Below are 24214 nucleotides of genomic sequence, written 5' to 3'. Positions count from 1 at the left end.
GCCAGTACAGCTTCCAGGCAGCGCCGGATAAACCCCATTTTGTGTTGCCTGCCAAAGAACAGAAACCACTCCTGTTTTGTATTTCAAAGTCCTCATTTATTTCTGACATTGAATTTGGACCCACAGCTGAGCAACAAAGACAGAGAATAGTAACAGGAGAAACCTGAAGTGGAAAAAATCTGGGATCCCTGCCCCTACCGCGTCCTGTTCCACCGCCATCCCCCAAGCCTTCTAACCCATGCTTGCACGTCCCGTGTTTCCAGCCCTCTCAGACTCTGCCGTTTCTCTGTAGCCGTGCCAGACCCAGGGCATTGTGTTGGCCATGAGGCAAACCCTTGTCCTGGCCAGCCAGCTACTCTGGAACTGCCTGGCCAGCCTTGGCACCTCATTAGCCAGCGACAGGTCACACGTAATTTGCACGTGATGAAGATGACGATACCGTGGCCTTCCTTTCACCAGAAGGGTGAGCCACAGAAGCAAAAGCCCCCTGTGTTATTCCCACCCTCCGGAGGTCATGGCCTGGCATGTGCTGCCGTTGTGGTGGGAAGCCTTGCTACGTGCCAAGAGGTAGAGCTGGATGCCGGGAGCCGCGGTGCCCGTGAGCTGGCTCTGTGCCCTTTGAGGGGATGGCATCGCAGGGCCGTCTGGCAGAGCAGTGCGGGCAGCAGCCTGCAGATCGCGCCGAGGCATTAACTTCTCGTGGCTCCCAGCAGGATGAGACCTAGCTGAGCAGATGTTCTAGTGGGAAAGGACGGGATTTACTGAGTTAGACAAGATTTTTGTTCCAGTTACAATATTTTCAGGGAGGAGTAAGGGCTGGATGGGAAGCAGTAGGAGCTACGGACTGTCGGCCAGTGGGATCCAGAGAGCTTTGCTGCTGCTAACTGTCATCTTCCCTCCTGCCTGCCCTTAATGTGAGAGGACATTTAAAAGCTGCAATCACTATTTGGAGAATGGAAGGAGACTCTCAAAGTGATGCAGCTAGACTAAGTCTCAGGATAATGGAAATACAATGTCTTTCTGGGCCAGAGGTGGGGTAGATGGTGCGTAATGTTTGCTCAAAAGGCTGTGTAAAATGCAGGCTGGGGCAAGGTGTTTGGTTACAAGGACCATCACCACGTTTGGCGTTTGTCTGGCTCCTTTTCTTTGCGTAGTTTCAGCAGAGGTGCCAAGGCATGAGCAGGTCCGAAGTGTACATTAGCCTTTTGCCCGATAACGTAGATGCTTGAGGCTCGTGCGCCTCTATGCTGAAACCTACTTTTTCTGTGCGTGAATGGGGGAGGTTAAGTCCAGATCCTTCCGTGAGCAGCAGGATGATTTCTAAATAGCAGTGGTGATAAAACAAAACCCCACCACTCGCATTTCTGAGCAGTCATACCCTACATCGCAAAGGCATGGCAAACGTCACCTGCCATTGCCTCCAACAGCATCCACAGGGCTGCGGGGATGGGTGCTGGCCGGGTCCCTCTTCCCTGCCATGAATGGGAAGCACTCAGCTGAGCGGTCCTGCACCGGTTGCTATGGAAGTGCCTGTGAATGATGATGTCCTTTTAGTAATTTTTCACCTAATTTGATTTATGGAGGAAGAAGGAACTTTCCCACATTCATTTTTGCAGAAGGCAGAGTCACTGGCTGTCATTAGCAGCTGCAGAGCCGGTCAACCCAGGTTTGGGTCTTGCACCCTTGTCTTCCAAAAGGCAAAGAGGGGGGGACCCCAACCACCTGAGCATCATTCTCCCATGGGAGGTCACGGGCCCTGCCGAGGAGGAGACAGGACCCGGTGGTCTCTGCTGTTGCTGTTGAAAGCAAAAGCCGTCCTAAAGCCAACCTTCCTCTGGCTGCCCGGGTAGGGCTTTGCAAGCTGAAGGTGACCCAAACTGCAGTTCTTTAGGGATGTCGTTCTTCCCGTAGGTGAAATCTTGCCATTTTTACGGGTCCAAGTTAAAATCGCTCCTAAGAAAGCTTGTGAAGAGTAGAAGAGGTGGGGGCTTCGGCTGCAGAAGGATCAGCCTGTGCCTGTTTGCGTGGGTGAGCGGTTTTGGGAGCAGCTTTGCCTCCCCCAGAAGTGATCTAAACTCACGTCCTGAACTTCTTCAGCATGTGCGAAGGCCGAAGCAGGTGGCAGACGGTGTCCTAGCTTAAACAGAACAGCTAACGGCTAGCGGCTACGAACACGGTACGAGGGGAACAGGACGATCCGCATCTTCCCTTCTTTGCTTTCCCATGGCTGAGGAGCGCTGCCGGTCCCAGCTCAGCAGCGGGATTTGCCAGGGCAGCGGCTGGTGGGTGGTCACGCATCGCCCGTGTGCCGGAGGCGCGGGCATCGCCTCAGGTGGCCGCGTGGGGACCCCAAAGGCCTCCCTCTGGGCTCGGGAAGCTGGGGGTAATTAAATTAGGTTGTACTGTACATAGCCCTCGTTAGACAAGTCCCTTCAGGAGATAGAGTAGAATAATAATGACACTTACGATGGGTTCGGAGGTGGCCGGTTTAACGTCGCCCTTTGAGGTCTCTCTCATCTTCTCGCCCGTACAGCTTAGCCGTGCCGGGCAGTTCAGCAGGAGGACCGTGCTGGTCTCAGGCTGGGCTTATGGGGTCCTCTCTGCAGGAGCCCCCCCCCCCAAAAAAAAGACAAGTGAAAAGCCCTGTCCCTCGAGCATGCGCCGGCTGGGGACACCCTGTGCTAGTGGCAATGGTGACTACACCTCCGTGCTGATAGCCCGCGGGTTCGGGAAGCTCTCGCGGAGGAGGCCGTGGCGGCTCACCGGGTAGCTTTGCAGGGTGGCCATGTTGATGGGCGGCCCCATCTCCTTGTAGCACGCGGGGGCGTAGGTGACCCTCTCGCCCCCGTTGCGCACCATGTCAGGAGTCTGGATGTAAAAGGGGGAGCCGTAGGGGGAGCAGGTCGGGCAGTAGTTGTGAGCCCCGTGGTGGTTGAGCTCGCTGAGGGGGGGCGCGGGGCTGCCCTGGCCGTCCACCATGCGGGAGCTGCAGGCGTTGCACATGCCGAGGTGCGAGTGTGTGGGAAGGTCGGGCTCTTCCTCTTCCTCCTCCTCCTCCTCCTCTTCCTCAGCGGAGTCATCTTTCTTGCAGCAGTAGTACTGCAGGGAAGGGACGGGGCTGTGTGAGGGGAAGCGGAGCAGCTGGCGGGCAGATTTGCCTTCACAGCCAGCCCTGCCCCCTCCCCGCTCCCCTCGTCCCCCTGCCAGAGAAGCCCTCCGCCAGCTCCTGGCTGCTCTGCTCCATCAGAACCCAGGTCCTGCAAAGCACCAGAAGCCAGACAAAGCCTGGATCCCAGCGTGCTGCTGGGGAACCCACCTTCCCCTTGCAAACCTCGCTGGGAGTGGAGAGGAGGTTTTCCCGTGCCAGTTAGAGACTCCTCCGAGTAACCGCTGTGCTTTTCATCACACAGGCACTGCTGCATGGCACAGACTTCACATTAACTTTTAAAAAGCAGGAGGTTGTAGCTAGCTGTTGTTGAAAGCCTCCTCGTTTAATTTACAGGGTGGGGGTGGTGGTGGTGGTGGTGGTGGTGGAATAAAACATAAAAATCTCCATCTGGTATCGCAAAGCCAGCCAAGCCTACACCTCAATTACCAAGCACTGCAGAGACTCAGAAGCCTTAGGGGAACACCCTGGGCCCGGAGGAGGAAAGGACATAACTGCAGCACCTTGGGGGAAAGGGGGTTTCAACTCCCTGCCCACCACAGACAGACAAGAACTCCCCTTCGAGACCCCTCCTGCAGCAGGAGCCTGAGGAGCTGCCACGCTGCTGGGGTCCGTGGCCAGACAGGGGACAGACAGCTGCGGCGCTCACCTGTAGCCTACAGTAGCAGAGCACGGCAATGATGCACAGTAGGATCACCGTCGCTAGGATTCCCCCGGTGATAACAACAGTTCCCGCTGTCATCCGACCGATTCTCCATCAAACTCTGAAAGGCAGGGCCACACACGTCACCCCAGGACGTCAAAAGCACCTGGCGTGGCTTCGTCATCGTATCACAGGCAAGATGCTCATGAAGCATCTCAAAATACTGCATCCCTGTTCCTCCCTCCCCAATTGGAAAACTAGCACCCAGCATCATTCTTCTCCTCTTAGTGCAAGGACACCTGTGACGCAGCATCACGTCCCCTCGCCGCCATCGTTGTCTCTGGCTTGGGGTCTTTGGGAACCACCCTGCAGTGTCCCCCTCAGCCCTCCCCCCTGCTGAGCAAAAAGGGCCGACTTCCACCATCCCAGCGGAAAATACAGCCTCTGCTTCAAAACGCAGAAGCAAACCTGGGTTCCCACCAGGAAAAGCCAAAGGGGAGCCTTTGAACTCCACAACTCTGGCAGTCTGAGCCCCAAACATGCACCCTGCTGGGCGCCTGCTGGGCACCGACGCATCTAACGTCAGCTTGGCACAAGCCGAGCATCCCCCACCGCTCCCCCGCTGCCATGGGACTGGGGGGCTACTTACGTTCAGTGACGGAGGCGTTGGACCTGGAAGAAGCGGAGGGAGAGGTCAGCTGTGGCCCGACAGCACCCCTTGCACCCACCCGCGTTTCCCTGCTTCCCGAGAATCTGCCTCCATTCGGGACCGGCGGGAAGCCCTGCTTCGTGTCCTGTGGGGATGGGGCTCAGCGTGTGCCTGCGCCCCTGGCAGCCTGCACAGTGCAAAAAGCATTTTAGGTCCTGCAGATGCTGACGCTGATGTGATGATGATGGCAATTAGTATTATTGTTATAATTACGATTATTTTCTTTAATTTGGAGCAGGGAAGGGAGAAGTTTTCCAAGCTCAGAGGAACGCTCTGCTGGCCAAGGCTGTGCTACCAACAGCAGCTCGTGAATCACGCAGCTTCACAGGGCGAAGGCCTGGCTTAGTCAGCACTTGGACTTTTCCTCTTTAAGATTAATTATGGGGGAGGCGGATGCATCATCGCGCAAGCAGCCAGTGTTTGAGGTGCCGCTGGGAAAGGAGCTCTGGCCCTCCATCCCTTCTGGGGCAGGCAAGCCCTAGGGACCCCCCCAGGCACCCCCGCCACCCCCAGGCACCTACCCAGAAAAGGACAGGCAGGGTGTCAAGGTCACGCTGGCCCTGGGGTGGCCAGGCAGGACAGGCAGCACTGCATGGCCACAGGGAGATGCCGGCGGCCCTGAGAGGGAAGACAAGGAGAAAAATCCATCACTGTCAGCTTGTCTCCCCTGCCCAAGGGGGCCACCCAGTGTCCCCATCCCTGCCGATGACACCTCTGTCCCTACAGCGGGGGTAAATAAATCACTTTTTTAGGGAGACTGGCAGGAAAGGTGGGTGCTGCAAAGGTGGGTAAAGCCAGACCGCCAGGAAAGGATGATCCCACGCCTGAAACCTGCAATTTCAGCAAAAGCAAGAGACCTGCACCCAAGAAGTGGGGGCACCCATCACCCTCACCCTCCAGCAATGCCTGGCACAACCACATTTCATTACTGGCCCCCGCGTCCCTCTGTGCCTCGTCCAGAGCAAGGCTAATTGATAGGGCCGAAGTGCCAGCCGGTTGCAGCCGAGGAGATCTAATTACCTGCTTGCCACGTGGCCCTAATTGACAGAGAGAGGTGGCAGCTTCCAGACGAGACCTGCCCAACTCTGCCCCGGCCCCTCGCTGCCGGCAGGCACCGTGGGGGTTCCCCCCAAACCCACCCCCCCTCCTCACTCCGCTGCGGTGATCTGCAGGACCCTGCCTGCTGAAAATTGATTTTCAGCTCTTGGAAAGTTCCTGTACGAAGCCAAAAGGCAGGCACGCATTGGATTTCTTCCTCGAGCCTCCCTCGCCCACGAAACAAAGGGGAAAAAAAAAAACCCTGCCTGAGAAATCAATAGGACCATAACCCAGCTAATATCTCCATCCATCAGGGGACCCGACACAAAGCTAATAACAGAGACCGACACGCTCGGCTCCTGTGCCCGCCACCCAACTGCACTGAAACACTGCCAGGAGCGAGGGGCGCTGGGGGTGGGGTGGGGGGGCACACGAGGCAGCCTTTGGTGGGGTTCTCACCCCCCCAGCTGCCACCCTTAATGGGGAGAGGCTGACCGTGGGTGGCTGGAGAAAGCAAATGTTGATCTTCCCCGACCCCCCGAGAGGGACGTGCCGTGAGCTGGGCAGTGATGGATGATGCAGGCGGCCGTTCGCATCCAGAAAACTTCATTTCATGGGAGCCGTGATTTGATTTAGAGCTCGGAGAGCAGCATCCAATTAGCCAGAGGTTTGGAGCGAGCAGGCGGCCTCAGAAAACGACCCTGGGCAGGGAGGGACCGGCCCTGGGGACCCTTTGGTCACCTCCAAGAGCCACGTGTCTGGCTGGTGCTGCCTGGTGGGCGGCTGCGCTTGCACGTGCCCCATCTCCGGTATTCCCATCCCTGGGGCTGCTGGGACCAGTCTTTCACCGGCTCTGCTCAGGAGCCGCGCTCTTCCTTATTAAAACAGTGAATGTTAAAATGAAAAAAAAAAAAAAAAAAAAAATTAAAACAAACCAGAAGTGAAGCGCTGCCTTTCCCTACCTCTTTGGAGGTGATGCTTTCAGAGAGAAGGAACTTTCTACCCTTCCCCTCCCTGAATCCTGCTCACCAGCAGCCTAGCAGCTCATTTGTGCCTATAAAACAGCCCTCTCTAACCCACAGCTCCCTTCTGTAGGCACACAGAAGGGAATGGAACACCTCCCTGGGAAGGACCAAGAGCCCCAGACTCAGGACTAATTGTGGACTTGGCAACTAGAAGGTAAATGTGCCCAGAAATGGGCAGGACAACTGCAACAGCCTTTTACAGCCCTCGCACGGGCCGTGCAATGGCCCCAGCAGCCACACCGCTGCTGCTGGGGGTCTGTCCGCATCCATTTTCCAGCTGCCCTCCCCAAGCACATCCAAACCTGCCGGGAAATGGGCATTTTGGGCTCCCCTGGCTCAGCTCCCCCAGGCTCGGGCACCGCACGGTCCCACCACCCCATCCCGCACTGTGAGCCTTGCCCCGCGGCTCCTGCAGCGGGACGGGGTGGATGCAGGGGCATCGTGGGGGGGACGCACAAGCTGAACTCCCCGGGGCACAGCCCCGTGTCTCCTTCTAGCTTAAAAAGGGAGTTGAGAGATGTTTAAATATTTAGATACCCCACGCTGAGCAGATGCCTCGGCGCTCACCTGCTCCTGGGCGGCTCGGGAGAGGGGGCTACAGCCCAAGGGTGGGCGTGGGGACACTCTGGCACATAAACTGTTGCTGAATAAAATCAGGATTTATAAGAGTGGGGCTGTATTGCCCTCCCTGCCCCTCCCTGGCTTTCGGGAAGCGATCCGAGATGCTAGGCAGCGGTGTCACGCTGTCCCCAATGGAGGGAGGGTCCCCAGCTGTATCGAACTCCTCCGGGCAGGCGTGCAAAACTGCTTGCTGCAGAGATACATTTTCTTTAATTGATGTTGCCTCCCAGCGCAAAGTTACGGCCTGAAAAGTGACTCTGGGAACGGGTAGCATCTCAGGCTTCTATATTTATTCTCCTCCAATGACGTCCATAGCAGATTTGCACGGTTTGCAAGTCGGCGGTGAGGATTTTGCCAGCTGCCAGCACTCTCAGCCCAGCTGAGAAACTCCCGTCCTTCCTCACCCTGCGCGTCCCACCAGCCCCCAGCTCAGCCCCACCATCCGACCAGGGCCAGGCACCAACACCAGAGCTGGGGAGCGGGTTCTAGGCTGGGCACAGCACGGCTCTTTGCCGTCAGCATCACGCCGAACCTCGCTGGTGAGTCCTGCCCCAGCCAGGGCTCTGCTCTCCTGGTTTTGCTCTGCAGCTCACGGGCTAATTCAATGAAATGTCTGCCTGGTAAATTAGCCCAGCCGCTGCCTCACCAGAATCATCTCCCAGGGCCTAATTGGAAAAAAACAGCATCAGGGGCTGCCTTTGCAAAACAGATTACAGCAGCAAACAACAGGGCAGCTCCCGGGCGGCTGTGGCCTGCCCGGCACGGGCTCAGCCCAGCAGGATTTGGGTGGATTAACCCACAGTCACAAACCTCAGCGAGGGACGAGGACATGAGCAGCACAACTCCCCCAGCCATGGGGCAGGATGGGTGCATAGGGAGGCTGAGGCCTTGCAAACTCCTTGCATGTCAGATGCTCTGCACTGCAAGGCGTAAGGGGACCGGCCAAGCTGTGGAGGAGGAGAAACAAGGAGAGCCCCCCGGCTCCGAAATGTGCCAAGCCCAGCTGAATTTTCACCCAAAGAACGATGGCAACACGGGATGTAAGAGGATGTGGAGGGCTGCACCCAGCCCTCGCCCGCGGGCTTCTTGCCCAGCTCCCAAACCACTGAGGCACCTGGAAGCCTTTAAACTCTTAATTAACGAATCCATGGGGGTCAGCAGGGGGCAGAACCCGTGCCCACCCTAGGCTCTGTAAACATTATTTTTTGGAGTTACAAATTGTTGCTTTCATTTGCCCTCAAACATAAGCTTGCTTAAGCCCCATCATTTCAGGGAGGGGGGTGGGGGCAGGATGGGGCCAGCCCTGATTTTTGATAAGCTAATAATAGGATATTAATATGTTAATACATAGATTGAGGAAAAAGCATCTTTAAGGCATAAAAATTGACCTTGACACCGGGTGACTGGAGCAAGCCCGTTCCCCCCCCGCAGCAATCCCACCGCCAGGAGTGGTGCTGAGCTCCGAGGCTGGCTCTGCCTGGTTACATTTGAGACTGGACCAGCCCAGGGACAGGAACCCCAGCAGCTGTTGGGAAAACGCTGGTTTCAGCCTGCTGCAGCGAACACCACACAAGGCTCTTACCAGCAGAAAGGGCGTTTTGTGTGACCCGTTTCCTACTCGAGGCTTTTTCACGCCACGATCCCTTTGGTGCCTTGAGACACCCGGGGTTTGGCGAGGGAGTTTTGCAGGGGAAAGCGCCGCCAGCACCCTGCTCCTGGCCACTGCAAGGACAGCCAGGTCGCAGAGGTGACACCATCCCCCAGCTGAGGCTCTGGCAATTTGCAGTCAGTCATCAAAACCGAAAACCCCGTGCCCTGCCGCAAGCCTGCCCTTGCTTTCCCTCCACCACCCGCACCAGCTCGCTGGGGCTCCCTGCCTCGCTCCTGCCCAGCTGAGAGATGGGAAGGAAGAAATACCAACAAGGTTTGGAAACCAGCTCTTGCAAAAGCTTTGTGGAAAAGGCAAGATGTTAATTGCCGTTAACAAAAAATCAAACCGCTTCAAGGGTGGAAGCTGCCAGCCAGACCCCAGCTCCTGGGCGGGCTCGAAGGGCACCGCTAACACTGTGCTCCCGACCTACCGAGCCCAGGACATTACCTCTCCCGGCCGTCAGAGTCTGCCAAAAACCAGCTTCTTGCCAACCTAGCTTCGCTCCCTCCCATGCCGGGCCTCATCCTGCCCTGCATGAGCCCAGGAGACCTTCCCTGCCAGCAGCAGTTGCCTTTACAGCCGCATAGGACCAGGCATCCCCCTCCGACCTCTGGCCGTGGCAGCGCCGGGTGTGTGAAGCCCTGGCACATCCTGGGACCCACAGCACATCCACATCCCTGTCCCAGCGAGACTTCCCGGCACTTCACAGACTTTGGGAGGAAGGGCAGCCTTGCAGCTTGGGACATCTCGCGTACAGATTACACCAGTATCTCGTTACTTGGGCACTTCATCTGCTCTTTATCTCCTTAAGCGACTATTCAGATCCTGTCTCGCCTGCCTGCGTGGATTAACTGGAGCCACGCGGAGGCACGGAGGGACACAGAAGGGACCGTCACCCCATCCTGTCCCTGCCAAGCACACACATCAAGGCGATATTGCAAAGCCCACGGCACGGCCAGGGCTACACCTGGATCTAGGCAAGTCCTTCTATAATTTACACCCCCTTGCCACCCCTCCTCATCACAGGAGGGCTTAAAACACAGGGCAGGAACATGAAAATGACACCTCCCTCCTCATCCTCCCACGTGTCTCCTACCCCCTGCATTTGCTCAGCTGGCTCCCCGACCAGCCCAGCTGGGAGCCACGGCACCCACCACGGGGAAGGCATCGGACACGGGCAGCCCACGGTGGAATGCAGGAGGGAAACGTCCCTGGTCTGACCCACATGGCTCATCGCCTGCCACTGCGCCCAGGGTCCCTCCCGAGGCTGCTCCTGCCAAAAGCCGCAGCCAAGCCCCAGGTATACGTGCCAGGGAGCTGCTCCGCTCCGGTCCCAAAATAACCAGGGACAAAACTGGCGGCATCAAGCCAAGTTGCACAGAGAAGGGCTTTTGAGATTATCCTGCACGTCAGATCCCCGCGGGCTCTCCAGAGCCAGCCAGGACCTGGCCAGCATCCCTGCTGCGGGCACCATCCCTCCCAGCACCCAAATAGCCCCTCTGACGAGCAGCTGCAGCAGCAGCCACCGCGCCGGGAGCGCAGCGAGGCTGTGGAGAGCCAGAATGCTGGGTGTGCCCTGGGCGACACCGACCCTCGCCAAAAAGCCAGACCGTTTTGTGACACACACGTGCTCGGGACCAAGCCTATGGCCACAGCCAGCGGAGAGCCAGAGCCCAGGCGGGATCCTGCTGTACCACGGATCCCTGGGGGACACGGCCCCAGACAGCAAGGACTTGGGTCTGATTTGCACCCAAATCCCTCTGCCACTGCAGCGCCTGGGTGTTTACAGCGTACAGCACAGGACAGGGATCCTTGTGAGCATGGAAAGGAGCAGGAAAGGTTGTTTGCTTCCAGCCCAGTGTCACCCTTGGTGTCTGCATAAGCTCATCGCACCAGCGCAGGTACACCACAGCTGGTTGAACCCTGTGCTAAAAGCACCACCACGGCACAAGTATTTCCCCTGCATCCACCAGCGGCTCCCAGCAGTGGCCCAGGGAAAGGCAAAGCAAAATGCGGCAGCAGGGACCTCTTCAAAAGTGCTCAGCCTCCAGCCATTCCACACCAAGGCCTCAGGGCAGGGGAAGGTCCAGGGGATGGATCAGGATCCTGCAGATCCCGCAGCCTGGAGACCCTCCCTGGCAGCATGATGGAGCCAGCCTCCCTTCAAGGATCTCCTGCTCTTCATTCTCCAGCACCCTCGTTGCTCCAGGATGAAACCTTTACCTCCTCGGCACCCATTTATTTTCACACCAGCAGGCTCCTCCCATCAGGGCAAGGAAATGATGACCTCGGCCGGATCCTTCCGTCCTCCCGGGGCTGCAAACACACCCTGTGGAGATACAATCTTCCCAGTTTGATTTTCTTGCTGCTCCATCACAGGAAGGTGCGTGCTTCTGCTCTCAGTGGGGCTAATCCCACCGGGGGACTTGGTGACATCAAATGCATCTTCGTCCCGGGTGCATATTGAAAGAGGAGGATCAATCCCAGCGGAAGCATTGTGCAACACAGTTCAGAGCATCCCCGACAAGATCCAACCGAGCACGGCAGTGAGTTTCTCACTACAGATTTTTTTTCATTTAGCCAGCTTCTCACTGGCTTTCTTTGAAACAACCCCCAGGCCAGCTTCTCCTACAAGGCACCACTTTGTTATCTACATCCTTGCCCTGGACATTGGCGCCATCTCACCCTTTCCACCTCAGTTCCATCACGCCCGTGAAGATTCTCTGCCCGGTTTCCCAATTCCCACCCGGAACTGTACTTGCTGCCCTGTCCCAGTTCCTCCCAGCCTGATGTATGAAACACGACTTGTGCAAAACCTTTCCCTGCAGCAGCCAGCTCTGCTCCCAAAAGCAAAGTGCAGAGGAAAAGCTCTGGCTGAGGTAGAGCCTCTGTAATCCCATCAGCTTCAGCCCCCCCAGCATGGGACGCTTGGGCAATGCCACCCAAATTGTGCCAGGGTGGCTCTGTCATGCCTCAGCGTTACCCAATATATTTTATTTTAGTAAAGCAAATAAAAAATAAATTCTCCTGCTCAACCCCTGGTTGTAACTCGTGCCCTCCCGCAGCCTGGATAACGCGATGGGGCCGGTGGCTGAAACAGTGACTGTGTGTTTGAGGGATGCTGCTCCCTGGGGACACACAGGGGACGTCCCCCTGTGTCCTGCCGGCATCTGCCCTTCCGCCCGCTAGCGTGCCAGCAAGGCAGCCACTGTGGAGGGATTAAATTAGCAAAGACATCGTTAGGGGTAACTGGACCATCTACCAGTTAGGTGGAATGAAGGAAGATAAACCTTGCCTCTGCCCACGAGTTGAGGAGCCACCAGCATTCCTCTTGGCTCCTATTTACAGCCAGGAAAACCCTATGGATGTCTGGCAGTGATGCACCATACTTTCCCTTCCATGTTGTGGTGCTCGCCTCACGTCCATCTCCCTCCAGCCACAGGGCCAGCTGAGATCTCCCCCAGCTGCCCATCAGATCCAGATCTGGGTTAAAAAGGACACGGCCAACAGCTGTCGGCATCTTTAACAACCCAGGAACCAAGAACCGGGGCTAGTTACATCTCTGCCCACTTCCAGCCGGGCTGGTGCCCTCCAGCATCAGGGAGCAGACCACCCTCAGACCACCCCTTCTCCAAAAAAACCCCAAACCAACCAAAAAAACCAACCCTCGGGCTGGCTGTAATTTAACCCCACTCCCACCTGGTTGGGTTGGGAAATGTCCTTTTTTCAGTGGGAAAGGGAGATGGAGGGTGTGGTGGCCCAGCCCTGGGGAGGAGGGCACGGGGAAGCGCAGCCTCTTGCTCTGCATGATGCAAGACCTGCTGCTCCGACTGTCAGCATCCCCCCAGCATGTTCGCTTGGAGTAGAAACAGAGATTTATTTTAATGACTCATTAAAGCCTAATTGCATTCAGGCAGCAATACAGAGAGAGGAGCCTCCCACGTGCGGCAGTACTACAGGCAGGAGGGCTCTCAAAGCCTCCCCGAAAGCACAAGGCAGACAGACTGTCTCTTTTCGGTGGGGCCAGACAGCAGAGCCAGGTGCTGGCTCTGGAGCGGCATGGCTTTGTGGTCGGGATCCAAAAAACAACCCGGAAAAGTCTCTGTTCTTGTCTTCATTTGCCTCTGTCTGCCCAATGCTACGGCTGCCACCAGCTGCTCATCCCTGAGCTCCAGGGAGGAGATGTGACCTATCCCTGAGCCTGATGCCCATCTGCAGGGCCTCAGGCCGGCAGCTATTTTGGGGCAGGGGGCAATCTCCCAGCCTTAAGGACATGTGTTTTTAACTCCCCTGTGCTTTTAAAGACCCCACAGTGGGATCATCGCAGGTTGCCCCAGCAGAGAGCGGGACATGGCACAGGGAAGGGACAAGCTGCTCCTGCTGCAGGGCCAGCCAGGGTGGGGGAGAACTACAAACCAGCCAGCTTGGAGGCAAACCAGCTAAAATCCCACCACCTGCCCTGCAGGTAAACCCCTGCTCCTGCCACCACCCACTAGGAGCTCCGGGCTCTGCCTCTTCTGCTTTTTGGGGTGCCCCAGCTGGTTCTGCCCACGTACCCCCTCCTTGCCGCTGGGATGCAGACCCAGTGACAGCCACGTCACCCATGGGGACGGAAGCTTACAGCTGCCCTGACCCCCAGGGATCCCCATCCCTGGGGCGCACGCTGGAGAGCCCATCCCACCCTTCTCACCCCCCCAGCCAGAGCAGCTCAGTGGCTATCGGCCTGCAGCCTTCTCCCCCCGGAAAGCTGCCCCACACTGCGGGGGGGAAGCCATGGGCCCCCTTTCCCACTCCGCGATTCGGATACCCGCGGTACCTGCAAGGATCCTGACCCCATGTTGTGGCAGAACAGCCTGCCTGGGGACAGCCACCCCGTGGGACAGGCGTGGGTCCCCACCGCAGCTCTGCTTTCCAAGCCAACGGCAAATCATCCCTGCGGGACGGCCCGTCCGGCAGGATCCCGGACCGCAGCCCACGGGCTGTGCAGATCCAGGGAAAGCTGGAGCTGCACATCGCTCCCAACCCAGGGACACAGCGCCTGACCCCTACCCTGCCACCTGGGGTAAATCCAAGCGGAGTCACTCCAGCATCAGGTCCAGGAGCGACTTTTCCATAAAGCCACGGGAAAATCTCACTCATGGTTGCTTTATGGGACCACTCACACTCCTTTCGCCCACTGCATCCCAGCCGGGGCGAGGAGGTGCAGCGCAGCCAGGCACGGATGGGTCAGCTCTGCAGACCTGAACTCTTCACTGGATTTCAGAGCAGCTATTTCATCCCTGGCTGGTTTATCACACGGTGGGGACACAGACTCTGCCGTTGTTCGAGATGCTCCACCTCACCCAGCCTGTGCTGCCCGACCAGGCAGGAGCGGGGCCGGTTGGGATGGTCACGCACACACCATTGCATGCGCCCAGCGAGAAGGAAAACCCGCTGTGAAATCTCTTAATGTCTCCTGCAAATGAAGTGTGAAACTCGCTTTCAAGAAAACAAGGGTAACGGAGCCTCAATAAATATTTCATCCTGGTGGGAAAGCAGCGATGGGGAAGGTCAGGCAGGCAGAGATGCCAGGAGGGATGGGGGGCGGCAGGGACGGGGGCTGGAGGGGGAGAAGGGGGAGGAAACCGAGGCAGGGAACACCGGGAACACCACGGCCTGACCTTATTTCTGTTCACAACTTGCCCTAGGGGCTACTGGATTTGAGGCATGACCACAAAGCGGCCCCCAGAAAGGGGAGCAGCTCTTGTTTCCCATTCTTGCCTGTGGTTAAGGTGGGTGATCCTGCTCCAGCCGGGAGCTGAGCTCCTCCGAACGCCCCATCCCAACGCTTCCCGGCAGACAGGCAGCTGCCTGCATCTCCCGTCAGTCCGTGCACCCGAATGCTCCCACGTAAAATGGCTGGAGGATGCTCGGCGCTTCTCCGGAGAGGAAGGTTTGACAAGTGGAATATCCCGTGTGCCTGATTCCCACCCTGTTAAGGGTCTTCCCAGCTGGAGCAGAGTGGGGCCGGGCCACCTCGCCTAAGCAGGGCTCTGGAGCCGGCTGTCCTCAGGCCTGCAGCTGGGCTGAAATCCAGTTCTTTGGAAAGAGATGGGAGAAGATCTCACATCCCAGCGCAGACAGTGCTGGAATGGGATCAGACTCACTGATCTGATGTCCAGCATAACAGGGAGAATGCCAGCCTGCTGCTGCTTTCCCCTCTTGGCTTTTCAACAGGTGAAAAAACCCTTCCTAGGAAAATCCTTTTATCCCCAACCCTGGCAAAGCCCAAGTTAGAGCCCGTTGCATCCCATGGGGACAACACCGAATGCCAACCAGCAGCCCCAGTACACCCAGTACCCCACAAACAGCATCACGGGGAAACTCGACGAGGGGGTAGGCAAGGAAAGGCACAAACCCCTAAAGGGCCGGTAATACAAACCGTGGTCGGGGTGGAATATTCCACCACACCTCAGAAAATTTCTCTGCTGGAGAGACAATCGATAGCACACAACCGAAATCCAGCTGAAAACACTAGATGTTTCCACATGCCCTTTTGGAGGGAATAAAATCCTCCAGGATAACCTTAGGAGCCAACAAAAGCCAGGCAAACCACTCGAGCACAGGTCTCCTTTAATTACCGCAGCATGGCCAGAGATAAAACAGAGATCCTTCGGAAGAAACAAAAGGATTTGATTTCCTCCACTCCAGCAAAGGCAGCCACCATTCCCGCGGGGAGGTTTGCTGGCCAGGTTGGGGCTTTCTCGGGCCACCAGCGAGGGACCAGAGGCAGCGCCGCGGGCGCGGGACTCGCCGAACTTGGCCGCGGGCTTTGGTGACAGCAAACTCAGCGCGACCCACCCGCCGGCCACCAGAGTTACCGGTGACTTGAGAGCCCAGCTCAGCGCGGAGCTGGACCACGTAACCCAGGGACCCGCCGTCAGGGCCCCGCAGGGACCCCCAGCCCCGGGGCTTCGGCCGGGCGAGGCTGCGGCGCGGGGCTCGGCGCAGCCCCGGGATGTGAGCGCATCCCACGGGCACCCCGGCCCGCAGCCCCCACCGCCCGGGACCCTTCCCTCCGCGGCCCCCAAGTCAGGCGGGCGCCTTCCTCTTCCCCGACCCCCTGCAGAGCCGCGGTGCCGGGGGGGGCGGGGGGCGCCCCGGCCCTACCTGGGTGCCCGGGCCGGGCGGCAGCGGGCAGCGGCGGAGCCGGGTCCGGCGGCAGCGGCTGGCGGGCGGGGGGCGCGGGGGGGGCCGGGGGCGGTACCGGTGGCCACGACGGCGGCGAGCATACAGAGCGGGAGAGGGACCGCCACCGGAGCGGGGAGCCGAGGCGGGTCCGGCCGGCCGGGGGGGAGGCGAGCGGGGGAGGAGTTTGCCCGGGGCCGGGGCTGCCGCCCCCAGCACCGCCCCCGGCCCGCACCGCCCCCAGCTCGCACCGAACCCGACCCCCGGCCCCCAGCCCCCGCCCCCAGCCCGCACCGCCCCCGGCCCCCGCCGCTCGCTGCAGGGGGGCGCAGACGCGTCTTTGCTCCCGAAACTCCCCCGCCGAGCAGCCAGGCTGGGGGCGCCGGGCCACGGCCCCCCCCGACTCCCCAGAAGCCTGCCCCACGGTGGGGAGCACAGGGGGGCAGCCCCCCAGCGTACACCGGGGGGGGGGGGGAGGGCACACATCGGCAGCATTCCCTGCGCAACCCCAAACTCCCGGGTACTCCCAGGGCACCCCCAAAGCGAAGTCCTGCAGCACCCCAGGCACTATCAAACCTGCAGCATCCCCAAATCCAGCCCTGCAGCCCCCCCCCCCCCCAAGCCCCCCAGCCCCATCGGTGTCCCCGCCTCAGCCCCATGCTGGGGTCCGGAGGCTGTGGCTCCTGCTGGATCCATCCCACCGTGTCCCAGGTAATGACAGCTCCTGGCCGCCAGCACAGGCAGGGGTCTGGCACTGCGAACAGCCAGGGGCAAAACCCATCACACCGCTGCCAGAGGGCTGAGCTGGGGCCAGGGGGGAGATGCCAAGCCGACCCGCTATTTTTCAGACAAGTTTGCCCCCCTCCCCACAACTGCTTGTAAAACAGAGCCACCTTTGTACCTACGTCGGCTTCATCGCTGCCTGGCCCCAAGCACACGCTGACACCAGGGAGGCACAAACACAAGCACACAGAAAGGTGCTGCCCCCAGTAAGTGTTTCCAGCTGCTGGGAAGCTTTGAAGCTCCAAACCAAGAATTTAAGCTGGAGAAGGTACAGCTTGCAGCTGGCATCACCTTCCCAAACAAGAGAGCTGCTCTCGTCTGCGAGCTACGATAAAGATAATTGAATCTCATGCCTTGCACCACCAGCTGACTGCTGTGAGCTTGAGGGTTACTGTGCAAGGAGAAATGTGTGTTCACCTATTTTTGCCTGATTTTGGTCTCTACAGGGCACAAGAGCCGCTGCGAGGCAGCGCAGCTGGGCAGGATTAATGCAAGACCTCTGCTACAGTGACTCAGTTGAAGCCTCCTGTGCCTCAGTTTCTCCATTTCTAAGCAAGGGACACCACCGACACTTTTCCTCCCTGTAGAGCAAGCTCCAAAGCTGGGGAGAAAACACCCTCCACCTTCTCCTCCATCACCCTTGCCATCAGCCAGGGCATCCCGTTGGGCACGGATTGCTCTCCCCAGTGTTCCAGCCCAGCCCTTGCAGCTGCTTGCTGCCGGTGCCAGGAGCCCGACCCGCTTTCTCCCCAGGATCCGGTGGCAGAGCTGAGCCAGGAGGAAATAAACACTCGTTTGGATGCTAACAGCTTTGTGCCTTTTGCAAAAGGGCGGGACGAATTATGAAATGCAAAGGCGAGATAAGTGGCTCCTGTCACAGCACTTACCCTCTGTGCCGCAGGATCCGAGCGCCTGCCGGCTGCGCGGCGCACATGTACGGCCGCTTGCAGCCTGGGCCGGCGGGGGAAGCCTCCCTATTCCCCTGCCGATACAGAAATCCGCATTACCGACTCCAGCACATCAGAGGGCTGGTAAACATGGAGAAGCACTGAGCAAGAAAAGCGAGCACGCGGAGTATTTCTGTGGCGGCTAGTAGAGATGCGTTTTTCCTTAGGTGGGCTCCAGAGCTGCTGAAGGGATGTGAATTAGAGACATCCAGGTGAGGACGGAGGAGGAGGAGGCCAGGAGAAGTGAGAAGGTCATTTCTTGGGCTGCTCTGGGCAGGATGCGAGGAGGTGATGACAGCCCAGGATGCAGGGATTGCTGCTTCTCCCCTTGGAAAGCACTGCCAGGGCCACAGGAGGCATTATTATGGCTAATTCAGGAACTGGCATTTCACCGTTTCCATGAATGGATGTGGAAAAGAGTTTCTGTGGGATTAAGGAGTCACTTGGTAATGCTGGGCTGAGGTTGCCCAGATCCAGACTGCGCTCCCCCATCACCCCCGTGGCTCTGGCCCAAAGCAGGCAAGTGCTGCGGAAAATCCGAACAAAACAAACGTGAAGCAGCATCGCTCCGGCGAGCAGGGTTATCAGCTCATGTGATTTTGCTGCCCGTCTCATTTTTTGCCCCGAAGCCATGTTTCCTATCGTCATTGCATTAGTTTTTAAAGCAGTGCATGGGTGACCAAACAGAACACAAAAGGTGGGATTCCCGCCTTCATGGTGGCTGGGAAAAACTCAGAAATGGGAGCGCCAGATGCTCCGCAGCAGGGAAGAAAATTAAACCCAAAGTTGTTCTTTTCAGTCAATGTGGTTTTAAATAAAATTCAGGGTTTGAGAAGCCCAGCTGGCACATTTGGAATGCTTGGGGTTAGCGCTGCTGACACATTGAGGAGCAGTTTGATCCAAAACACTTTTCCAAGTTCTTGTTTCAGTTTCTTTTGGGGCAAGGGGGACACAAAGCCCCTGCAAAGCACCCCTGCCTCACTGGCACCTCGGTGTCTGCTCTCCCTGGGGCATCACATGCAGCTCAGCCTGCTCACGCCCTGGCTGCACACCCACCCTGGCCATTCGGGATCATAAACCTGCCAGCTTCTCACCCTCCGCTGCCCCCAGACACTGCGGTACCCATGCGTACAACTGACTTGAAAGCTTTTAAGTATTGCAGCTAAACTCCTATCAGCCTGGGAAGCTCGTGTGGGTTTTAGGAGATTCCTTCTTCCCAGCACTGGAAAGGATTTTACTGACTAGTTTTAAAACAAAACCATAAAATTCTTTTATCCCCTTCTGGTTTTCCTCTCTTGCAAAAAATCTAAGCCCGCAGACTTTGCCACTGCACACTGATACTCCGCTCTCTTAGCTGTTAGGGTGAACGTTCAGCTAAATAATGCAGTGAATCCTCGTTCAGGTCCTGCAGCAATATCTGCACATGCAAACCCTGCCAGCCTTCCACGTGCGCGCACACACAGACACAGCCATGCTGCAGAGATGTGGACAGTGCATGAAGCCTGGTGCTGACGGCTGCCCTTGTGTTATTAAACCTTACACCCCTGCACTTTGGCACATCAATAATTTCCTTCCTGTTCAGGCAATCGTTTCCATCCGCCCAAAACGCTGATGCCGGAGGATGCTCAGAGGCTGAACCCACGGCTGCTGGCATGGGGATTTATTTTGCTGTATGCTGGATCTTGCTTTTATTTTCATTTTTAGCAGAGCCTGAGGCGACTGTATCAATCAGGAAAAGCCTGACAGTGCAGAATGCCATCCTCGCCAGCATCCAGCCTGCTCCTCATGGGTTTGAAGCTATCTAGTTGCCTTGTGCACTCAAGAACAGGCTTCCTGGGCTGTAAACGGGGGCATTAGCGCATGGAAAAGACCTTGGGAGTTAGCCAGAGCAACCTTCAGCCCTCCTGAGTTTCTGGTTGCAGGGGTAGAAGCATGCACGGAGCTGGTTACAGCATCTCAGAGTGACGCTGTGATGCCTTCATTGCACTTTCTTCCCCCAAAACGTGGCCCTGGGAACAGATCACCGCAGCCTCCCAAGCCTGCCCGCTCCCTGGGGAGGGCTCTGGGGAGCACAGGGTTAATGTGCAGCTTTCCCCTCCGCAGCACACTCCCGACAGATGTGGATTAGTCATTATACACCTCGGTAGGTTCGATTTTGCCTGCACAAGCACTGGAAAACGAGCCCATCCCCACAAGGAACACTCAGCAGGAGCTGCCCAGTAGCCCTGACCTCTCCCCATTACCAAAGGGATGCAGCCAGGGATGCGCCCATCCTGCAACCCATGCATCAGTGTCACAGGAGGTCTCTGCACAGCTGTGCACCCCCAAATCTGATATGTTTAGGGGACTGCACGGACCCCCCTCATCTCAGCAAGCTGGAGGAGAGACCTGCTGCGGTGCCTGCGCGCCCATTTAACAGGGTGAATGGTTGCTCTCCCGAGAGCTGGTCAAGGGAGGTTGCGCTCCCTCAAATAAAAATAAAAATAATCCTTCCTCATCACATGTGGCCACCTAGAAGCTCCCAGCTGGGAGGATGCCCTCAGTGCACAGGAGACACACAGGGCTGCCTTCCGCAATGGCATCTGTTTCTGCTCAGCCCTTGCGTATTTTACATCCAGAGATGCAACGACGTTCCCCCTCTCCCTTTTTGGGGGCAGGACGGGGGGCCGTTTGCAGCCTGGGGTGCAATTAGGCAGCAGGATAGCACTCACCTGCCACGCTCCCCAAGCACCAGCCTGGGAGCCAGAGCCATTCCAGCTTCCCTCCTCCAGCCAGCTCAGTACCCCCATCCCGGCGGCACGGGACGCAGCGCCAGGACCCAGGGGGATCAAGAGGCAGCACATGAAGCTACGGCGGGGAAACGCGTGCAGCCCACGAGATGCCCGAGTCTTGCACATCCCCAGTGCCAAGGGGCCCTCGCGATGTCGGCAGCATGAGCAGCGGCACGTGCAGAGCGAGGCACCCGGGAAGCATCACGGTGCCTGGGATTGGCGCAGCAGGCGTGAGCAGCCCCGGGCCAGGGATGCTTTTACAGATTTATGAGCCACTTAAAAGTCACATATGGAGCAGTCAGGAAAGATCTTTTTTTTCACCCCGTGCTGTGATTTTTAAGTGCCCAGTTAAGGCAGTTAAGGAGCCGTTTGCTGCTCACCATCTGTCTTTGTTATTTTCCTTGTTTAGCGGCAAACGTGCAACATGGAGCTTTATCCATGTGCTCCTAAGCCCTGCCAAGGGCTGTGGGTGCCCTTTACTTACCCTGAGATAGTTGAGATGTGGGGAAAACGTCCCATGTCACATTTTGGACTGTTCAGCCAAAAAGTGGGATGTTTTCCCTGAGCTGGGTAAACACATCCCTCCAGGTTCATCCTCCCCAGGAGACACAGCATGAGCCATACAAAGGGAGCAGGCTTCCTTGCAGGGGGGCTGGGAAGTTTGGGATAAAAAGTGGGAAAGGGGGCGACACTGGAAGGAAGAACATCCGCTGTACCCACTGGGATGGCCCTGAGAATGGCAGCATCCGTGGAAAACTTGGAGAAATTAAAAAAACACTGTTGATTTTCACCCCCCTTTGCCCAGCGCCCGTGGGGAGGCAGGATTCTACCTGACCAACACTGGGGTCCCACGGGGAAAGAGCTGCTGCTCTCCCCATCACTAGTGGTGCAGCAACAAACCACATCATTCCCTTCTGCCCTCCCACAAACATGAAGCCTGAATATCTGATGGAGCCAAGCAGGTTTTGCCAGCACTGGGAAGGAAACGCTGCACCGTGCGAGCAAGCTGGGGCTCTCCAGCAAGGAGAAGCTGCCCTCGTGGGTTTCACCCTGTCCCAGTGCCCAGGGAAGAGCCCCTGGTTAGGGGAGAGGGGCTGCGGGGAGGTGATGCCCGTCGGCTCTCAGGCAAGCCCGGGACTTCCTCGGGCAGCCCGGCACATCGATCGGCAGAGGGGTCTCTGCGCCTGCCAAGCCACAGCCCTGCTTGGCAAAGGCTCATCGCTCGCTGCGGGCACAGCCGTGGCGTTGGGTTTGTAGGGAAAACATGCCCTGTGGGACCTGCGGTTCAGCCGGCTCTGAGCGGGGCCAACGCTGGGCATGGGGACAAGCCCACCCCAGTCTGTTGGTCCCAGGGTGAGTTTGGGTGATGCTCAGAGGAGTGGGAATGAAGAACAGAGCAGAAAGTTAACTCTTTCCAGCCAAGTGTGACCTTACCACGCGCACACAGATCGCTTCTCTGGGCTCATGGTAACACAAGCTCCACGGCTGGTTGGAGGATCCTCCCGGAGATCAGCCAGGGGCCATCCATGCCACACAGCAGTGGCAAACCCACGGGGACAAAGCCAGGCTCGTGTGCTGGCCAGAAAAAAGCTCAGGAGCCAGCAGCAAGGGGCAGGGGGTGCAGAGGTGCTGCTCTGACCCAACCTGCATCAGCACCCCTACACTCCAGCACAACACAGCAATGAAGACCCCACTGTGGTGGCAGCCCCTGGCAGGTTTTCTCCTCCCTGGCTGCCCAGAAGCCTCTCAGAGTCACCCTCCAGCCACCCTCCAGTCACACTCGACACAGCAGAGCCTGCCGAGCCTCGGGCAGGCCAGCCCAGCTCTCCCCTCCTCAGGCACAGCTGGCAGGGAGGTCGGGAACACCGAGATGTTACTCTGACAACCACCCGGCCGGTCCCCAGGCACCTTTAGGGCTCCGGCTCTCTGTATTCACATCTTCCCTGCCCTTCATCGTGCTCTTGTCATACATCAACTCCTTCCCACATAGCTGCAAGCCCACAGGCAGACGGGGCTGCAAAACTGTTGAGCAAGCTCAGAAGAGCGACGATGAGCTGGCTGGTCCTCGGGGAGCCCCCAGCCTCCCCGCAGCCTGGAGCTCTGGCACCCTGGAAACCCCCAGAGGTGCTCACAGACCATCAGTGGCCAACAGGGGGGATGAGCGACAGCACCTTCACCTCCCACTGCCGAGCTGCGCAGCCCATTTTGCGAGACTGGAGACTGGGAAGGATGCTCAGCCCCAGTTTCTGGCCCATTAGCTCCCCATCCCGCAAGTGCCTTCTCCGGCTGTTTTACCTCCCAGGGAGGCGCTGGGAGCTGCATGCGGCAGCACGGGAAGGGATGCCCGGCTGCATGCAGCGTGAACAGCCACATGTGCTGCGATGGGAGCAGGGGGAGGTCGCCAGCAGGTTACTGAAACGCAGCCACGCTCCTTGCGTGGAGAAAAGCACATGCTGAGGCTGCAGTGCCCGAAAGGTTTTCGAACACCCTCAATGCCCGGGGAATGCCACTTGCTGCCATCCCAACTTCTCTGCATCCCACTCCCAAAGCGACCAGGCCACCAAGATGAGCTGGTCTCACACCAGCTTGCAGCCCCCCCAGCAGCTGGAAGCTTTGGGGAGAGCAGCGCAGACAGCCATGGCCCCTAGACCATCCCTGCCTCCTCGGCCCCTGCCTGCTCCAGTGTAGCCCAGGCTTGTCCTCATTTCAGGCTGGGCGAGCGGCGGCCCAGCCCCAGAGGTAGCAAGATGATGCCAAACCTCCTAATGGAGCTTGACAGCAGTGGGATTAAAAGCACAAGTGAGATCGCAACCCCTCTGCAATCAGCTTCTGCTTTGGAAGAGCTGAACCAGAAAAGAATCCTCCTGGCAGTGGGGAGGGGATGAAGAACCCACACGCAGGCAGGGTGAGGGCAGCAGGGGCTGGGGGAGTGCTGCTCGCCCCAAGTCCTCCTCGCTGGCCCTGCCAACCCATCACCAGTGGAAAGGAGCCAGTCTCTCCCCACCAGCAGCAAGGGTTTCACCAGCAACAGCCCCAGTTCCAACTGGTCCCTGTGGGCTGGTACTTCTATTGCCCTAAACGTTGGATGCAGAGCAGCCCACGCCATGCGCTGCTCGCCCCTTCCTCTTGCTGCCTGTGAGCTCAAGGCACCAAACAGCACCTGCAAGCCCCGCCCCCCCCCTTCTCCCTCTCCTTTGGGTCACTGCACTTGGAGCGGTGCCACTGGTGCTGGAAACCACCCAAGCAGGCAGGTCCAAGGCGGGCAGGAGACGGGAGTCCTCACTTGGATGCGAGTGGGTGCTTAGGTGGACACCCACAGCCCCTGTTTCTGTGGGAGGGGGTGTGCACAGACCCTTGCGGCCAGCACCGAGCCCCGTCCACCCCAGAGCACAGCCCCTGGTTATACTAAAAGGCAGCACTGACCCATTGCCCACCCGAGGGATGCTCCAGCAGCATTGCTGCCCCAGGTCTCCTTCCACCCTCCTTCCTGCAAGCAGGAATATCTCAGCATCTCCCCCAAACGGGCTTTTGCAGAGATGAAGTGGCAGTTAGCTTGCCTGAACCATCATTGGGGTGGCTGCTTAGTCACCCTCCAAAAAGCCAGCAACACACAAGCACCATCCTCATCTCCACTCATCTGAAACCCAGAGGCTGTTCTCCTGCCTGGTAGTTGTTTGCTCCCAGCAAAGTGCA

At 58.2% G+C, this 24214-nt stretch overlaps 1 protein-coding gene across 2 annotated transcripts; it reads right to left on the bottom strand.

Annotated features, from left to right (window-relative positions):
• Nucleotides 1-35: 35 nt before the first annotated feature.
• Nucleotides 36-16176, bottom strand: FAM163A (family with sequence similarity 163 member A). 2 transcript variants are annotated; one of them, XM_055724188.1, is made up of 5 exons: nucleotides 16003-16176; nucleotides 5040-5136; nucleotides 4459-4645; nucleotides 3816-3930; nucleotides 36-3099 (listed from the first exon to the last, which is right to left on the bottom strand). In XM_055724188.1, exons 4-5 carry the CDS (start codon nucleotides 3906-3908, stop codon nucleotides 2698-2700), a joined length of 495 nt encoding a protein of 164 aa, XP_055580163.1. In that variant the 5' UTR covers nucleotides 3909-3930; nucleotides 4459-4645; nucleotides 5040-5136; nucleotides 16003-16176; the 3' UTR covers nucleotides 36-2697. The 2 variants fall into 2 exon arrangements, with proteins under 2 accessions (XP_055580163.1, XP_055580162.1); XM_055724187.1 differs by having other exon boundaries at nucleotides 4459-4481.
• Nucleotides 16177-24214: the final 8038 nt, after the last annotated feature.

Source organism: Falco cherrug, chromosome 12 (genome assembly GCF_023634085.1).
Source record: "Falco cherrug isolate bFalChe1 chromosome 12, bFalChe1.pri, whole genome shotgun sequence".
In the NCBI taxonomy this organism is placed as follows: Eukaryota; Metazoa; Chordata; class Aves; order Falconiformes; family Falconidae; genus Falco; species Falco cherrug.
This window is presented reverse-complemented; position numbering and strand designations above follow the sequence as displayed.

Bases quoted from the DNA above. Each gene is read 5' to 3' on its own strand.
- FAM163A (XM_055724188.1), bottom strand. From the start codon at position 3,908: ATGACAGCGGGAACTGTTGTTATCACCGGGGGAATCCTAGCGACGGTG. The intron at 3,100-3,815 runs GTGAGCGCCGCA...CCTTCCCTGCAG, and splicing joins TCTGCTACTGTAGGCTACAG to TACTACTGCTGCAAGAAAGA.